Source organism: Histomonas meleagridis, assembly GCF_020186115.1.
Source record: "Histomonas meleagridis strain 2922-C6/04-10x chromosome Unknown contig_20, whole genome shotgun sequence".
In the NCBI taxonomy this organism is placed as follows: domain Eukaryota; phylum Parabasalia; order Tritrichomonadida; family Dientamoebidae; genus Histomonas; species Histomonas meleagridis.
Window position 1 is genome coordinate 2583300 of NW_027150805.1, and position 18458 is coordinate 2601757.

The following is an 18458-nucleotide window of genomic DNA, read 5'->3' on the forward strand; positions in this document are numbered from 1 at the left end:
TTTTCCGTCGCATTATTCCACATAATGTAATTCTCCAATTCCAAAATAAAACAGTTCATAGATTCCTCATTTTTATTTATCCAAAATTACTATTGGTACAAAAATTCGTTTCTTTTCGTTTGACGCCTTCACTTCGTTAAAAGTTATATTTGGCAATGTTGTCGAGCCTGACTCGAGCGGGTACAGCGTAATTTTTATTTTCTTTTCTTGATCCGGTAATATGTAAATCATTTTCTTTGTGATTCCTTTCACCAAGAAAATGTTCGATTTCTCGATTTCGAATGAAATGTTCGAAATTTCCGAATTCGAATCGTTTAATCGTTTGATTGTTACTTCGACGTCGAATTCCTTATTCTTAGTGACAACGCTTGGCGAGTTAATGGAATAGACAACAGTGTTTTGTTCTTGGATAATGGTTGGAAGCTTTAATGACACTGATGACGTTTTTCCTTCAACTTCAAATTGGATAATTGATTCATGTGAACCGGCCGTTGAAACTTGGCTGATAAAGGTGAACATTTCTTTAGGTGAAAGCTTGAATGGAAATGTAGGTAGCTCTAAATGTTGTAACGTGCCACTAATGTTGGTGATCATCAGGGGAACGTTAATGGAGTTCGTTATCGAAGTTTGAACGTTTATTTTTGAGCCGTTTTCGATCGTCGGCTTGGCTCCTATTGGAAACATGACAAAGTTGTTGTCGTAAAGGGTAATGTCGGATGAAATGGGTGACTTAAAGTCGAGGAGATAGGAGTGAGTAAAGGTTCCGATTCCTGAAATTGGTGTTCCAAATGTAATTGAAAAATTAAAGGTTTGGGTAACAGAAACTTGGGATTTAACTTTCATTTTAAGTTCAATGGATTCATTGGGCTTTAGGTTTGGAAGTTCAACATTTTGATTGTGTTGATATGTGATCGAACCATCTTCATTCGTGATGGTTAGAACAATTGATGGACTGCCACTTGAAACAGTGAAGCTGAGATCATTGATTGGTTGATTAGAAGCCTTAAGTTTGATGATTAATGGGAGATCAATTCCGGTTATGCATTTTTCAGGAAGAATAGCTTCAACTTTATATGCAGAAGGATCTGGAGAGATTTGGATGGCACTTGGTTTGATTGGTATTTTGATTGATAAATCGTTATATTCAATAAGGGCAAAATTGATTTTTTCAGATGAAATGGCTGAGGGCAATTTACGTGTATAACTTATCTTTATTGGTATTCGTGGGCTGATTTGTATGTTTTCTTGGATTAAAATTATCTCATCTTTTTCACTTTTTTCGGTAGAATTATCAATGTGGGATATTCCAAGAGAAAATTTCTTGATGGTAATTGGAAATGGAATTAAGGAAGTTATGTATGAATGAATTGTTGAGCTATTTCCTGCGAAAACTTTTCCTTCAGAATAATTTGCCTGGATTTTTATAGGAAATATATTTTGAAAATAATCTTGAATAGATGCCTCTTGGTTTCCTTTTATGTTACTTGTAATTGTGTTGAGAGCGTCAAAAACAAAGCTTGGATTTGGAGTTCTGCATTGAGGTGCAAGTTGAACAAATCTATTAATACAAATTTCTAAATCCTTGGATAACGAGCTACATACATTACAATGCATTGAAAGGGCTGAATCAAGAATAGGAAAGAAATTTAATTTTATGGATTCTTTAATACATGCTAACAACTGATCATAAGCTTCTTGGTGTTTTGATGCTTGCGAAAGAATACCAGCAATTTTTATATTATTTGCAATTTCAGCTCTTTTTGCTGAGTTCATTCTTTGATTAAAAAGTGACACTCAGAAATGTTGTTACAGTTTACATTAAACAGCAAACATTCACTCATTTGACAGTAGGTGTTATCTAAATATCGATATTTGATTAGGGGTGTATTACATTACGAGCTTATGGGAAAATTTTTATAAGTGATAAGTAATATTTTATATTTGTTAACGAATTTTGATCATGTATTAAATTAGATTTATATTATCCATTTATTTCCAAAATAATTATTTATTATTTTTGTATGATAATTTTTTCGAGTGTATTTCATTATTTATTGTTATTTTGACAAGATATTTTAATTTCATTTATGATTTTAGCAATAATTTTTTTCTGATGTTTATATAACCACCAGTTCAATACAACATTGTGGAAAACTTTGATATTGAATTAGTTAAACAGACTTTATTCAAATCTTATCGGAATTGATTGAAGATCAGTTAATTTTCAAAGAAGACCTGTTGTATTCCTCAGAATTATTTACTAACAGTTCACATACAATGGCAAATAATCTCTATCTACTTTTTGAATATGAAACTTTTCAAAAAAAATTCATGTGCAGCTGCAGGATTGGCACTTACAGGATAGGTGCACAACTCGCCAAAGGGAGCTTTAGCACCATACGCTATGCAATAAATGAAGATCCTAGAGATACTTCAACACTATGTGTAAAGATCGTTAATAAATCACAATTCCAAACAAAAAAAGATTTGAAACTACAAATGTCAGAGGTAGAGATCCTATCCAAAGTTGACCACCCAAACATCGTTAAACTTTACGATGTAATTGAAGATGAACAAAACATTTACATATTCATGGAATATTGCCAAGGGACCTCTTTGTTAAGCTTTATCAACTCACGTTCAAGTATTTCAGAGAGGGTTTGTCGAATAATTTTCAAACAGATCATTATTGCTCTTTCATTTCTTCATAACAAAGGTATTGCTCACAGAGATCTTAAGTTAGAAAACATCATTGTTAGTTCTAGCTATGAAGTTAAAATCATAGACTTTGGTTTTTCATCAGAACATGCAAATGATTGTTTACTTACAACATATTGTGGATCATACTATTATTCAGCCCCAGAAGTGCTTAACAACCAACCATACATTGGATCTTCTGCTGATATGTGGTCATCCGGTGTTGTTTTATTTGCGTTAGTAATGGGATCACTTCCATTCTACGACAATTGTCTTCCGAAGCTCATAAACAAAATAACTCTTGGCAATTACACAATTAGTAGCAGCATATCGAAATCTTGCGCGGATCTTATCAGCAAACTTCTCTGCGTTGATCCCAAAAAAAGATTAACAGCAGACCAAGCTTTAAGGCATGATTGGTTTTCAGATTCGTATACTGCGTCATGGCAATCAGGAAGTCTTCCGGAAAGATTCAGATGTAATTTAACAAAATTCAACTCTTGCAAAAACCCAAGACAAAGCCAGAACCACAACGTAACAATAGTCTCCAGACAGCACCAAAATGGGACACCTGTTTCAAATTCAAAGGCAATATATTGTTCGAAGGCTTCATTTAGAGCGACAAAAACAGCGTCACCAATGGCACTCACCTTCCCTGAAAACGATGATCTTGATATATCCTTTGTATTTTAATCATCAATGTTATTTTTCGTAATTATTTATAAATAAAATTTTGTATATTTCCATAAAGTTTTGCAGATTCGTTCTTGCTTCAAAGCGAATGTCAATAAATATGAACTAAATAATTTGTTATAATATAATTGAAGAAACAAAATTTACAACCGTTTACAGCTCGCAAAAACTTAAAGGAATTGTTAAGTTTACAAAAGTATATTTATGATGGGAAAAGTTTGCAGGGTGCCCCAAATGGGAGTAAGTTGGTGTAAATCGAGATAATGAAAAACAAGAGAATTTCGAGTAGGGGACTTTTTGGCATAAAAATGGCGTCCGCCCCGAGGAAGGGTAAAGAAACGAAAAACGTGTATTTTGAACCAGACTAATTATTTATTTATTATATTTTAATAAATTCATTACCTTCATTAAAATCTGCTGCAAATGGATCTTCGTCAACATTCGCAACGTTTAAACCCACCGAAAATTTGTTCGTTGTTTCACCAAATTATTTGATTTCTTCAGCTTCTTCGATGTTTATACCGTTTGTTCGCTTATGCTTTTTAATTCGAATTAACAAAATAACCAACAAAATAACAATAACAACAGCCAAAGCAACACAAACACCAATGATAATTCCGTTTTTGTTGTTTTGCTTTTTATAATTTTGATATACCAATGTATAAAATCCATAATAATGAGTTTCATATAAAGAGAATTGAACCACAATGTATGAATAGTAAATAACTTTTGCGCTAATATAAATATATTCACCTTCAAATATGGAAAGTAAAGGACTGACTGTAACAAATCCGCTTAAAGAAATTGTTTCTGTTTCAATTAAATGTTGTGTCAATGTAAAAGAATGCGACAAAGTTACATCAGAAGGTAATGAACTGATACATTACTTGTATCAGAGAAATAATATGAAATAGTTTGTTCATTTGTATTTGAGTAATAATATGGTTTTGATGGTGTCAATGCATTTGATTGTGTATATGTATTTGATTGTGTATATGTATTTGATTGTGCATATGTATTTGTTTGTGTAAATGTATTTGTTGGCCAAAAAGCATATTCATTACATTCATCAATAGTTTAACCTTTAACAACATCCAATTCGGCAAATCTTGAACTTTCATATGTTTCATTTGTCATAACAATTTTCACTGGTGAATTAGCAAAGATAATTGATGTAAATAATGGCTGTGAATTACCAAAATAATATACACATCTGAGATTGGAACAGTCTTTGAATGCAAAATATATGATTTGGTAAACATTACTTTTGATGATTACAGTTTCCAAACTTGTACATTTATAAAATGCTTCTCTTCCAATATAAGCTACTGAATTTGGTATAGTGATTTCTTTCAATGAAATACATTCTACAAATGGATCGAAATTAATTGTTTCCAATTTATTTGAAAGTGTTATATTTTCTAATGATTTACATTGATAAAATGCATAATAGTCAATAAAAGTAACTGAGTTTGGTAATACGATATTAGTTAATGAAATGCAATTCTGAAATGCACTAGAAGGAATAAGAGGAAGCAAATTTGAAATTGTTTCTTTCATTAATGACAAAGATGAGTTAAATGCACCATCTGAAATTGATTTTATTGTATTTGGTAATGACATCTTTTTTATTGAACTGTTTGAGATTCCGTTGATTTTTGTTATATTATTATTAAGAATAACTACATCCAAATTTTGACTTGAAGAAAATGCATAACTTTCAATTGTTTGAACTGAATCTGGTATCATATTATATAATAACATTCAGAAAAAGAAGATGAACTTATAGTTGTAACATCTTTCCCTATGATAACTGATTCTGATAATTGACACAAACAAAAAGCTTCAGAACATATCATATTAACAGAATCACATATTTCAACTGTAATCAATACGTTCCATCTTCGGTAAGCTTGTATCGGAAAATCAATTTCTGATATTTTAAGATGTCTAGCCATGCAAACATATTCATTAGTTATCTCCTTTAAACTTGTTACTGTAAGTGTTTTTGTTGCTTCATCAAAAATTCCATATGTATGAAACAAAAATATAGAAAGAACAAAATAAAAAGAACTATTGGGCTATTTTGTAAAAAGTTTTGTGAATAAAAATTCATTTTTTTGTAAAAACAAAGAAAAAATAACAAAAATAATGCAAAATAAAAATATGCAATTTTTTCTTCAATCAAAAAGAAAACTCCAAATTTGGATGAACTTCATTTTAAACTCATAAATATATACTATGGGTGTGTAACAAATGTGAAGAAAAATTTTGGAACAAAATCATTTAAAATCAACAATTTTTTTTTTCTCTCTTATATAAATGGGATGGATTCTGTTGTAATAATTATGTTCATATTGTAATTTTCTTTTTTGTTGTGACAATGTAGAAACATCATTTTAATAAACTTTGATTGTGATAATGGGTAAAATTAATATAACGAAAAAAGCAAAGACTAATCCCCATATTTTTAAAACAATTAACCGAATGATGTACACACCCTAACATTTTTTTTGAGATATTTAGAGTCGAAACAAGTTTTTAGCCTCTCGAGAAAGGGGCCGACCAGATACCACTTTTCAAATAAGAATATCTTGGAACCAAAAAATAATTTATTAATTCTTTTGTAGTAAAATGCGCAGGATTATTTTTTTAAATCTCATTTATTTGGGAAAAAAATGAATTTTTTTATTCATCTTTTCAAAATGAGATATCTCATGATATATTTCATATAAAAATTCGTTCTCATATTTTTCGATAATTAAGACCTAAATCAAAATTTTTGTGATACAATAGATCGATAGTAAATATTTTTATTGTCTATATCATAGTTTATATTTTCGAACACAACAAATGAATAATTTAATCAGCATATATTATCAATTTTATTTTTCAATTGTAGTTTTAAAGGATATATCTTATAGGTGATAAATACATGTATTAATCTTATAGGAGATTTTAAAGAAATCTTAAAGATTTGCCACTTTTTGTCAAATTTCCGAACTACCCCAAAAAACCGTTTAGCAAAAAGTGGACTGTAGATCGATTAGTCGGTTAATCGATAATAGTATCTTTTTCTATGAAATGGTCTGTCAATTTAAAAAATGAGCCTTAGCGAAGAAAAATGCAAGATTGTTTTCCTTGGAGAAACCACAACAGGAAAAACATCAATTATATGCCGATATGTTAACGGAAGATTCAACGATAACACGTCATCAACAATTGGCGCCTCATTTCTAAATTATCGAATCGATAATGCATACAATGGTCAACCTATTGATTTAGCAATTTGGGATACTGCTGGACAAGAAGCTTATCGAGGTTTGGCTCCGATGTATTACCGAAATACTGCTGTAGCTGTAATTGTATTCGATATTACCCAGAGGGATACATTTGATCAAATCCACGACTGGATAAACGAAGTGAGAGCTACAGATCCAAAAATGTTAATAGTTTTGGTCGGAAATAAAATTGATTTAGAAGAAAACCGCAAAGTCAAAACAGAAGAAGGTGAACAAACCGCCCAAAGCATAGGAGCTTCATACTGTGAAACCAGTGCTAAAAGTGGAGCTGGACTTAATATGCTTTTTGATACAATTTTAAGATTGTTGGTTACAAATAGACAAGAGCTTCTCGAAAAAATAGTAAATGGCAAGCCAGTCAATCTTAGAGAAACCAACAATACCAAAGAAGAATGTAAATGCTAATTAAATCTTATTTATAATGGCGATGATACTATTGGGTAAATCGTTGGCCCACAGTCATAACAGCGCATAGTAAATGTAGGTTCACATGTTATTATTTTAAAATTTGAAAATCTTTCGGATTTAATTTTTACAGTGCCTTTTGTAAAAAAATAAACTTTACAAAAATTGATTTTTTGTGTTGTTTTTGTTCGTCACTCAATTCAATAGGTTTATATAATTGTAAAGTTTACATTCCACTAACGTGCAGAGAATCCAAAAAATTTTATAATGAGTTTAATTAATTCTATTATTTCAGATGAAACAATAAATAGCATGAAAGATATCAACAAAAATATTGACTTATATACATCTGGGATGAAACAAATATTAAATTTTCAGATGCTCTTATATGAATCATTATTAGCACTTGAAGATAAATATCAATCAATTAAAATCAAGATACTTAATTACGAAGATCAGTTGCACAATATTAATGATAACATCGAAAGTTACCAAAAACATTTTACAAATGATTCAATTGAAGAAGCATTATCAACTTTTACACAAAAAATAAATAGAATGGATAAACGAATTGATTCATGTGAGCAAAAAATTGAAAACATCCAAGAAAAACTTTCTGATTCTTTAAACAATGAAGAAATTGATGAAACAAGAGTTAAATTGGAACAAAATATTTCTACTACTAATGAAATTCTTGAAACAATTCAACAGCTTCAACTGAATTTTTCACGACAAGAAGATAAAATAACATCCAAAGTAAACTCATTTAATGAAACTTTTACTACTCAAATCAATGAAATAACAAATAATATAAATTCTAAACCTTCTTTTTCAGATTTAGAACAATATTTTAAATATTCTGAAATTGCTGAACTTATAGATTTGATTTTATCTATACCACAAGAAAAAAGAGTAAAAATATCTGAAATTCTTCCAACTATTTTTAAAGATTTAAGTATTTCAAATGACGAAAAATTTAAACGAGCTTTTCAACAATTAATGATTGAACGTGAAAGAAATCATGATGAAAACGACGAAATTATTAATACATTTGGCCAACTAAAAAGATTTGCGCTCGAAAAATTCACGCCGAAGAAAAATCCAATGCAATTTCGAATTGCTGAAGTTGTTGATGTTTCTACAGATTGTGGATTTTGGGAAAGGTCAGATCCATATCAAATTCAAATTGATCAATACTTAAAATATTCAACTGTCGCGACATATTGTAACAATGAAAAGATTGAAGTTGAACGAATTCCAACAATTGAAGAATTGTTCTTACAAATAACTCAAATGCGTAAGCAACAAAAGCAAATAATAAAACCAAAAGAGTTACAAAAACTTAAAAATGATGTTATTAATGATTTACAACAAATAATTGAAAAAGAAATAAGTAATTTAATGGGAAGTTTAGGAATAAAAATAAATAATAATGATATTCATACACTTGTTCAACAGCTTAAAGCTGTTGATACATTACAAAACGAAATGGAATTACTTAAAACGAAAATCCAATTAAAAGTTGATGCTTCACTTGTTTCACAAAAATTTGAGGATTATTTAAGAAGAGATGAATTCTTCGAAATGTTAAATGATACATATCCAATGACACAACGAAGTTTCTTATCAAGAAAAACAAATTCGAAATTTTCTGATTCAAGAAAAGGTCAATATATTACCAAAAAGTCAAAACCTGAAATTAAGCAAGTTACTAATCTTGTTCCTTCTAGAAATTCAAAAATGTTAGGAGTAAATGATAAGTTTTTAATAGGCGATGATGGAAAAACTTATTTAAAAGATGTTGTTGACAAAAATTATAAAGATCCAAATATTTTCGGAATCCAAAACCAAAATATTTCATATTTCAACAGAAGCAAAATCTCATCTGAAATGGAAGGAATTGAAGTAACACTTGATCATCAACCTTTCGTTCCAAAAAATGAAAAATAATCAATAAAAATTGTTTTCGATTCAAATTTTCATGTTCAAAACACTTTTCAATGGAAAATTTTTTGAATGGGGAGTTGAACTTTTGTTTAAAAAGTTTACATACTGTACGTTACCAAACAATATCCTTTGATATCACCTAAATCTTCAATACGCCAAAAGCAGCAAGATACAAAGGCTAACGCTGCCGCCTTTGATACTGCAGAACAACTTATATCAGGAAAATTAACAGTTAGTGAATTAAAAAAACAAGAATTAAACAAAGTTTACTCTTCTTTAATAGCTCTTCGTGATGAAGAATCTTTTTTAAATAAAGATACAAAAAGAATTCGAAATATTCAACGATTAATAAATCAAATTTCTGAAGTTACATCTAACAATATTCCATCACCAAGAACACCTCAAAAGAAACAACCAAATTCTCCTTCAATTATTGAAATATCTGATGAAGAATATGAATCTCTTTCAAAAATTGTTGATCAAATGTTAGATGGAAATGATAAACAAATTGATGATATTACCAAAAAACAAAAATTGATACATGTTGTAAAAGAAAGGAAAAATGAAGCAATTGATACGTATGATTATGACCTTGTTGAAAAGTGTGATAATCTTATTGATAATTTACGAAAAACAGTGAAAACACCAGACAACTCGAAGAAGCAGCATTTCTTAAAGTTACATCAAAGGTACAAAGAAGCTATTGGTCAACTAGTTTCGCTTGAAAAAGAAAAGCAAGAACATTTTGAAGAACTTGAAAAGCAAAAAGAAGAACAATCAAATTCACTTGCTCAACAATATGAAGATGAATTACGTATCTTTAATGAAAGTGTTCCAAATTTTGATGCTTCTAACTTCAAGAGCAGTAAGGAATTGATTGAAAAAAGAATTGACGAAAGAAATTATGCTTTAGGACGTGAATATGAAGCTGCAAAGAAGATGCATCATATTATTGAGGAATTAGAAGAAAAGGAAAAGAAAAACGCATTATATGAATTCAGAAAAAGTATTTCTAAACAAAGAGAAAAACTTGGAAAGACATACGAAATAAAGAAAGAAGGTCTTAATTCAAGATGGGAAACATTGATGTCTAAAGAAACCAAAAAATGGGATGAAATTTTATTAGTTCAGAGAAAGAAAATAGAGTTTCTGGAAAATGAATTAGAAGATGCAAAAAGAAAATATGAAAAGCAAAAGAAATTAGATAAAATTCCTTAATTCTCAATTGAGAATTTGTGGATTAACAGTAAAATATTTTAATTAAATAGTTCAAGTAAAGCATTTGTTAAGTGCGAATTATAGTTTTTATTTTTATAAGAGGGTTTTGATATCTTCTGCTGTTAAAATTTTTTGAATACAAATTCTATTAAAAACGATCACTTTTGCTGTAATCAAAACGATAGCAATCGGGGTACCCCATTCAAAAATGTCTCAAGAGAACACCCAACAGCCTTTTCCAGTTTTAAACTTAAATGAATTACAAGTAATTACACAATACAGCACAAAACCACCTGGTGAGATTGCTGAAGATTTTGTTCGATTAAATGAAGATCAATCTAACGATCCAAAAGAAAAATTTCCAAAAATAGCTTCAAGCATTGCAAGTCTTCAACTCACTTTAGAATCTTACCTTTATGCTATTGAAGATGAGGTTGCTGACCCAGAAGTTTCAATTATGACACTTCCTCATCATACTGGAGGTGACCATGAACGTATTTCAGTTATTCAACCTGCAGCATGGATTGCTAATGATTCTGGTTCTTATTATGATCCAACCGAAAATAGATTTTTCTTAAATTGTGTTAATCATTGGGAAGGCAGTTCTAGCTCAATTTCTTCTCATGTTAAGAAAATACTTCTTGGGCCTTGTTTTCTTCCATACCATGTGATTGTTGTAATTTCATTTATTTTAGCATTTGTTGTATATTTCTATGGTTTTAGCCAAAGAATTACAAGCGAACATCCTAGTGTTAGAGTAATATCTCTCATAATAATTATTATCACATCTGTTGCATTTGATCTCATCGCAATTATATTTGTAATTTTCATGGAAATTATTCACCCACGTGAAGGTAAACCTTGGCTTGCTAATAATGTTCAAAAGCGTATCACCTCCACAATAGACAATATTTTCAACCAATTCATCCAAACAATACCCGGAAAAGCCGAAAAAGAAGATGCCGATGAAAAACCGTCAAAAACTATTGGCACTTTTCTACTTCACAATTTTTATGAACCTTCAATAACTTTACTTATGCAAAATCTTAAGGTACATGGTCTTTATGATCCTCGTAATGCTTCTAAGCTTCCATGGCAAAAGATTGAAGATTTACTTGTCATCTATCGATTTGTCAGAGAAATTTCTGACTCATTAAACGCAATCCCAGGCGTTGAAGAGTTCCGTCTTGATAGCCAACAGGTTGTTAACATGCGTAAGTTCTTAATTACCGCGATTGAGGATGGAAGTGCAGAAGTCCATCTCCAACTTCTTCGATTACTTCATAAGTCAACACTTAATTACCAGGCCAGAAGCGACATCATCCGTAACGACCCAAGAGATCTTAGTTTGAATCATTATTTGGGTGAAGAAAATGTCGAAGCGATTCTTTCAGTTTTGAAGCGTGATATCGTAAAGCCAAAGACAGCAGCGCAGAAACGAGACCCAACTATCGACCAAAGGAGATTGAATATACAATTTGCTATGAATCATGGCGTATCGACAACAACTACAACAAGAACAAGAAAGAGCGTAACGCCATCTAAATTCGAACTGGTTGACTAAGAAATTTTTATAAAAACTAACGATTTCGTTATTTGTGATTTCGAATTGAATTGAGTGATATCAATATGAAATTTTAGTGAATCTTAAAATGTAATGAAAAATATGTAAACAAATTGAAATCAAGCTAAAATTTCTGATATGAATGATTAGATTACAATACTTTGATGTGTTTTATTATTTGAATGTCACAACTTGTGGAAGGGATTGTGAGTCATAAGATTAGGAACCATCTTTGGCAATGCTTCTACTGAATGAATGTTAACATTTGCTGTTCTTAATCTGAATCTATCTTAATTGGTTATAATGTGTTAACAATTTGAAGTTATGCATTTCAAAAATGTACTTTATTATCAAGTATTATAGTTCCAAAATCAGTTAAATTTATCGAAACTTATGCATTTCATTCTTGTATTGAATTGGATATATTTTTTATTGGAGGTAATGCATTTCGTTATTGTCGTTCACTTAAAAAACATCACATTTCCCAAATCAGTAATATTGTTTGAGTCAACTGCTTTTCGATTGTGTTTAAATCTTGAATTTATTAATGTATCTAATGAAAATAAATATTATTCTGGAATTAATGGTTTTATTTTTAACATGAATTTTACTTCAATTATTTGTCGTATGCCAGCTATAATCAATGAAACTTCTGAAATTTCAAATTTAGTTAAAACAATTAAAAATTGATTTTATTTTGGAAACTGTTATTGTTGGGAAAAGTGAAAATGATTAATAATTATGCATTTGGAAGTTGTGATAACTAAATATGTATAGTATAATACACCAAATTATATATATTCAAGTGCTTTTTATAATGTTCCCGTAAAATCTGTTATAACATCAGATTTAAATCAAGAAACAATATCTGAATCTCATAATGTTCTTAAAGGCGAATCGCTTGATTGATGTATAATATACTTTGCTGACACGCATTCACATTTAGGTACTCAAATTCATTCATACAAAATGATATATTTACTAGTTCAAATTGATTTTCAAAATCACAGCAACATGATGAAGCATATATTCACATTATGTATCTTACACAATCAAATATAAATACAAAAGATCTTAAAACAGTCATTACTATTTCACTTTCTATAATTTAACTCATCACATTATTATGTCAACACATATCGAATTTACAATTATTGAATACTCATCTATATTTCATATTGCACTTTTATACCAAAATCAATTAAGATGAAACAAATATTAAACAAATTATGATAATAATTAATATCCATGTTTGCATAGTAATAGTCAAAATTGTAATAATAATTAATGTAATATTTTTTCATATTCATTATATAAAACATATTAATAATAACAAAAGTATTATTGATGAAATTGAATGTAATATTTCAAAGAATAACATACCCGTAGCTTTCTTCAACATTGATGAAGATCCATTTATAGTAGGTTTTAAAGAAAATATATATTTCAATTGAAATCTATCAAGCCATAAATTTTTATAGCGAATTTATTATAACCAAAAGATACTTTATTTAGAAAAGCAAATACACTTCAAAACCAAACGAAACAAAGTTACATTTAATCAAATGATTAATTAATATATTACTGTTTTCTATTGAATTCATACGATCGGTTTTTTTCACTTTGTTGTATCGTATTAAAAGTGACTGATTCTCAGCGCTGAGCTTCTCAATTTTCTGAACCGGTCATCGGCTGATCCACAATTGAATCCATTTTCAGCGGATTAATTATTAAAAAGTTAAAACGTTACAACGTTTAAAAAAAATAAACGATCACAACGATGGATATATCTCAAGCAAATTGGTCTTCATCTCTTGATGGAAGCTTATTTCAGCTAAATGTTAAGGGTAATGTCGTACATGGATGCCATTGGCCATGTGTTACAACACCATTATTTGTTATTATATTTATTCATGGATTAAATTCAAATCTTGAAATTAGTGCAAACTTTCTGAGAGTTTTCCCTGAACATAATTTTACTGTCTTTGCAGCTGATCATCTGGGAAATGGATTTTCTCCAGGAAAACAAGCAAATGTAGAAGATATAATTGATGAAACGTTTGAGCTAATTAAATACGCAAGAAAACTATACCCATCTCTCCCTATTTATTTGCTTGGGCATTCTATGGGTGGTTTGTCATTATTAAAAATGGCACTTGCTTATCCAGATTCTCTACACGATATTGCTGGTATTATCGCGCATGCTCCATGGATAACAACATACTCTAATAGACGTCCAAATAAATTTCTTTCATTGCTTATAAATATATTGTATTATATTTATCCTCAATTCAAAGTTAACACTGGATTAAAAATTAGCGAAGCTCCATATCCTGAAGAGTACAAAAAAATGGCAATAGCAACAGGTCATCTTAAATCGACAATTACAATTGATGTTACAAAATCATCTTTTACAGCCATGGACTATGTTATCCAACATTACGACAAATATCCTGATATTCCACTTTTGCTTTTACAGGGAGAAGCTGACGATTGCGTGAGCCCGACCAAAAACATTAAATGGGCGAACAAAGTCAAAGAATTGAAAGGCGACATAATAGAAATTGTTGATTACAAAGAAGGGCCGCACGACTTACTAAAGTCAGGAACAAGAAAGAGAGCGTTTGAGGACATGTTTAGTTTCGTTGAGAGGGTTTCAAATAAGCCTAAAGATCAAAAAGAAACAAAGAAACAAACAACAAACGATGAATTATAATTGATAGTAAACCATTCAAAAAACACAAACATTTATTTGTGAAGTTTATTTTTATTTGGGTTTTGAAAATTGAATGTGTTTGTTATCTTTTTGTGCGTGATATTTCTCAAATTTATATCATACAATTAATAGGTTTATTTTTTATGTAAACTTTTTCAAAAACATGATTTTTGTTAACGTGTTTTTCTGAACTGGTGGAGCAATTTTTGGCTTCAATGTCCAATACTTACAAACTGATCTATTTAACTTATACTTGACGATTCTCATGTTACTATTTACACACTATTTTTTATTGAAACACTGTCTTCCAGTTAAAGTGATCAATTTTCAAATGGAAAAATCTTTTAAAATTAAAACTTAATAAAGAAACTCTGAATGATTTAATTAGAGTTTATCCAAGTTGTTTCTATTTTTAGTTAATTTAGTATTAAATATCTAATTATACTTCATTTATGATTAATTTATCCAAAGTTAAATAGTTAAAACTATATTTTATTGTTCAAACTCATTTCAGATAAGATATTACTTATTTTATAATAAAGTCAATACAATGCGGAAAAATTTTATACAATAAATTAATTATTTCATAATATTATGAAAATTATTGTGTCAAGATGTTGAAGAATGCCGTGTGTTTTTGGTTTAAAATTATTATTATAAACAAATCATTTACATTTCATTGAAGAACATCCTTCTTTCTTGAACCTTCATGGGTTTCACAACCACTCCAAAAGGTCTCGAAAACGGATCCATTTTACCAGAAGCTGCATCTTTCAGCAACTGGGTCACAAATTTTCGAACAATTATTCGATTTTCATCAGTGAGCAAATAAATATTAAAAGTGATTTCTTCTGCCACTATGACTACTTCAGGTTGGATTTTTGTGATGAAGACTGCTAGTTTAGCTGTTAAATCAGGTGATGTAAGAAATTTAATATCGCGTAATAACGTAGCTGTATCAGAAGGATCTGGGTCTGTATCAAAGATTTGCGCATGTGGTTCATTTACTTCTCTTGGTAATTGACTGTATTCTGGAAATGATAAATTATCTTCAAATTCTGATGTAATTAGTTGTAACCTGAGAACTTTTGGATTAGCAAGTGGTTGTAGCTTTGCAACCATTGAATCAAGATCAACAAGCAACTGTTGTGCAGATGCATGCCTGATTGTTCCTTGTGGTTCACCAGCTTTTCCATTTTGAAAACATAAACGCAAGTCCATTATAAAATCAGATGGTAACGAATATTTGTCATTTGATAAACGCGTTGAAATATATTCCAAACTTAATGGATGTGCAATGTTTGGATTTGTTGCATCTGGAGCAAAGTTCCAGAACAGCTTTGAAATTGGGTTTTCAAGTATTGATTTCATGATTTTAATACATATTTCCTTTTGCGTTTGTTCCATTTTACCGAAATGTGACGTGAAATTTAATAAATGAAAAGATTTGATATCTTCCCAAAAAATAATAACAGCGAATTTACAGTGAAAACGAATGTTGGTGGACTTATTACAATATCAACTATTATATTTTTGTTTTGTTCGGTAATGTATGAAATAAAAAATTATCTTACAATTGGAATTCAATCAAAAATGGAACTAGATGAAACACCACTTCCTTCTAGATTACCTATTTCTATTGACATTGAAGTTTATAATAATTGTTCAAATCTTCATTTTGAGATTACCAGTATCAAACGAACAATTTACATTGACGCTAATATAAATAAAACTTTTATTCAAGAAGGAGAAAAATGTCATATTCTTGTAGATGTTGACTCTCCAAATGTTCCAGCAAGTTTCCATATTGGCCTAGGGGAATCATATTTTACAGAGTCTGGTGTTCACCAACATCTATGGTACACTGTTGACAATCGTAATTTAACTCACAAAATTAATTTTGTTCACTTCGGTCATGCGCAAATAGAATCATCACTTGATGGCACCACATTTCTTCTTCAGAAACAGATTCCATACATGATCACATATAATGTTCAACTCATGAGAGTCACTCTTGATCGGAACGAAGGATACCAAGCGATCGCATCTGTAAGTAAGTCGAACCTCGAGAAGATTCGCTCACGTGGAATTCCAGGCATCATTTTCGAATGGAATTTCTTACCAATTGGAATACAGAAGAAAATTCACAGAGAGCCAATAATGAATTCTGTTTCTCGCCTCTTGGCGATGTTCGGCTGTTTTTTTGTTTTCGCACGTGCGATTGATTTGTTAGCATTTCGGTCTACAACATTGTTTCCATATCATAAAATGTAATTTTATTTTTTTTACCATAAAGAATTATTTTTTATAGGGTTTATAAACATTACTTATGAAAACCCATTTTAGTCATATTGCTGTTTTGTATAAAATCATGATTTGTTTAGAATTAATTATTAATTAATTATTTGGATCAACCAGATTTCAGTCCACAATGAAAAGCGTCAGTATGATTTTTTATACAGGAATTAGATCAAATGAAGAAACTTTTAATAGCTAATCTAAATATTTAATAATAAGCTAATCACATGAGTTCTTTGAATTAATAATAATTTAATATGTAATCACAAACTATATTACAGAACCAAATAATGGGTGGATTGGTGTAATCCCAGTCTGTAAAGTGTACGCTACCCTTAGAATTCAGGCGTTGTGACTGCTGTGGTGATAGGTAATTAGCTTTGTGTTGAGTGCCCTCCCACCAGGTAAATCTGATGTATCATGTACTCTTGCGAAGGCAAGCTAGGGGAGAGATACGATTAAAGCAAATCGCAATGCGTGAGGCCGGTAAACGGAACAGCGAATAGATTTCCAGATTCTACGGTGCGTGGATTCTGGGCGTGAGCAAACTGTTACTTCCCTCCTGCAGCAGGATTGCAGCCACTGTTTTTTGTTTTCTATGAAATTAATAACCGTCGGGTTTTGTAATTTTCGTGTCACTTTTTACTCTGGGCATTATTTTTCTAATTCGGCAAGCTTTTCTAATTTAGAGCAACCTAAATAAAACCTTTCGTACGTTCTGTGTTATCAACGTTAATAAGAAAATCTTAATAAAATTCCTTTCTCAATTTCTTAATGTCTGGCATACGGTGATCCCATATTAAAAAAAAATAATTATTTTATTTTTGGATTGCATTCCAATATAATTTCGGTTGTCTGCTATTAAATTTTACAAATGCAAACTGAGTTTTAACGAGAAAATAAGCATTAGCATAATTAGGTATACCGAATTTTGATTAACAACAATACGAACATTTTCAAGCTCGCTCACCTGAGTTTCATGGTTTACTTAACTGTGTTTTAATTATTGGTTTTGTATTTTTTCAAAGTCCATAAAAAATCTCTTTAACGTACTTTCATTTTTTAATAAAAAAGTCACGGATTATGCTTCATGAAAAACCAATTTAAAGTCAATGAAGGAATCACCAGGAATAGGTCAAATTTAAAATGCAGAAAAAAACAAAACTCATTAAATCGTCAACAATTAAATAATTTCATAATTGAATTTTGTTCATGCGATATATCCCAAACACCACAATATTTGCCACACTTAGGAAGCTACATCAATCACTTTCCATTCTCTCATTTTGATGAAAAAAAATTATTTCCGTTTACTATACGAATACTAAATTTGCTTCAAGTGCCAATACCCTGTGAGCTCGCTGTACAGATTTTCCATTTTATATCAAGACTTTCAAAATTCTCCAAACAATTATTACTAATGTTAGTTAATTATAATTTGTATGAAATCATTAACATTCATATGGTCAATACTAACTTATTGCCACTTGAAATTCCTTTATCTCTTTTGAAGAATATAACAAAAATTCCTGAAATTTCAATTTCAGCGAACAATTTTTTTGGAATTGATTTTTTTTGTCAAATTATTTGTTCTTCAAATGTTCTTAAAATTATCTCT

General features: G+C 29.9%; 8 protein-coding genes across 8 annotated transcripts; 6 read left to right on the plus strand and 2 right to left on the minus strand.

The window, feature by feature from the left end:
* Nucleotides 1–72: 72 nt before the first annotated feature.
* Nucleotides 73–1773, minus strand: GO595_003314 (uncharacterized protein; the record flags this gene model as incomplete). Its single annotated transcript, XM_067916321.1, has 1 exon — nucleotides 73–1773. One exon carries the CDS (start codon nucleotides 1771–1773, stop codon nucleotides 73–75), a length of 1701 nt encoding a protein of 566 aa, XP_067777115.1.
* A 558-nt stretch (nucleotides 1774–2331) lies between these two features.
* GO595_003315 (CAMK family protein kinase) lies at nucleotides 2332–3390 on the plus strand (the record flags this gene model as incomplete). The annotated part of the gene is made up of 1 exon (XM_067916322.1): nucleotides 2332–3390. The coding sequence occupies one exon, from the start codon at nucleotides 2332–2334 to the stop codon at nucleotides 3388–3390; it is 1059 nt and encodes a 352-aa protein (XP_067777116.1).
* A 3104-nt stretch (nucleotides 3391–6494) lies between these two features.
* Nucleotides 6495–7097, plus strand: GO595_003316 (small GTP-binding protein; the record flags this gene model as incomplete). The annotated part of the gene is made up of 1 exon (XM_067916324.1): nucleotides 6495–7097. One exon carries the CDS (start codon nucleotides 6495–6497, stop codon nucleotides 7095–7097), a length of 603 nt encoding a protein of 200 aa, XP_067777117.1.
* Nucleotides 7098–9527: 2430 nt separating this feature from the next.
* Nucleotides 9528–10262, plus strand: GO595_003317 (uncharacterized protein; the record flags this gene model as incomplete). Its single annotated transcript, XM_067916325.1, has 1 exon — nucleotides 9528–10262. The coding sequence occupies one exon, from the start codon at nucleotides 9528–9530 to the stop codon at nucleotides 10260–10262; it is 735 nt and encodes a 244-aa protein (XP_067777118.1).
* Nucleotides 10263–10470: 208 nt separating this feature from the next.
* GO595_003318 (uncharacterized protein) lies at nucleotides 10471–11826 on the plus strand (the record flags this gene model as incomplete). Its single annotated transcript, XM_067916326.1, has 1 exon — nucleotides 10471–11826. One exon carries the CDS (start codon nucleotides 10471–10473, stop codon nucleotides 11824–11826), a length of 1356 nt encoding a protein of 451 aa, XP_067777119.1.
* A 2125-nt stretch (nucleotides 11827–13951) lies between these two features.
* On the plus strand, nucleotides 13952–14542 carry GO595_003319 (Clan SC, family S33, methylesterase-like serine peptidase; the record flags this gene model as incomplete). The annotated part of the gene is made up of 1 exon (XM_067916327.1): nucleotides 13952–14542. One exon carries the CDS (start codon nucleotides 13952–13954, stop codon nucleotides 14540–14542), a length of 591 nt encoding a protein of 196 aa, XP_067777120.1.
* Nucleotides 14543–15211: 669 nt separating this feature from the next.
* On the minus strand, nucleotides 15212–15949 carry GO595_003320 (transcription factor GTE2-like; the record flags this gene model as incomplete). The annotated part of the gene is made up of 1 exon (XM_067916328.1): nucleotides 15212–15949. The coding sequence occupies one exon, from the start codon at nucleotides 15947–15949 to the stop codon at nucleotides 15212–15214; it is 738 nt and encodes a 245-aa protein (XP_067777121.1).
* Nucleotides 15950–16135: 186 nt separating this feature from the next.
* Nucleotides 16136–16816, plus strand: GO595_003321 (endoplasmic reticulum-Golgi intermediate compartment protein 3-like; the record flags this gene model as incomplete). The annotated part of the gene is made up of 1 exon (XM_067916329.1): nucleotides 16136–16816. The coding sequence occupies one exon, from the start codon at nucleotides 16136–16138 to the stop codon at nucleotides 16814–16816; it is 681 nt and encodes a 226-aa protein (XP_067777122.1).
* Nucleotides 16817–18458: the final 1642 nt, after the last annotated feature.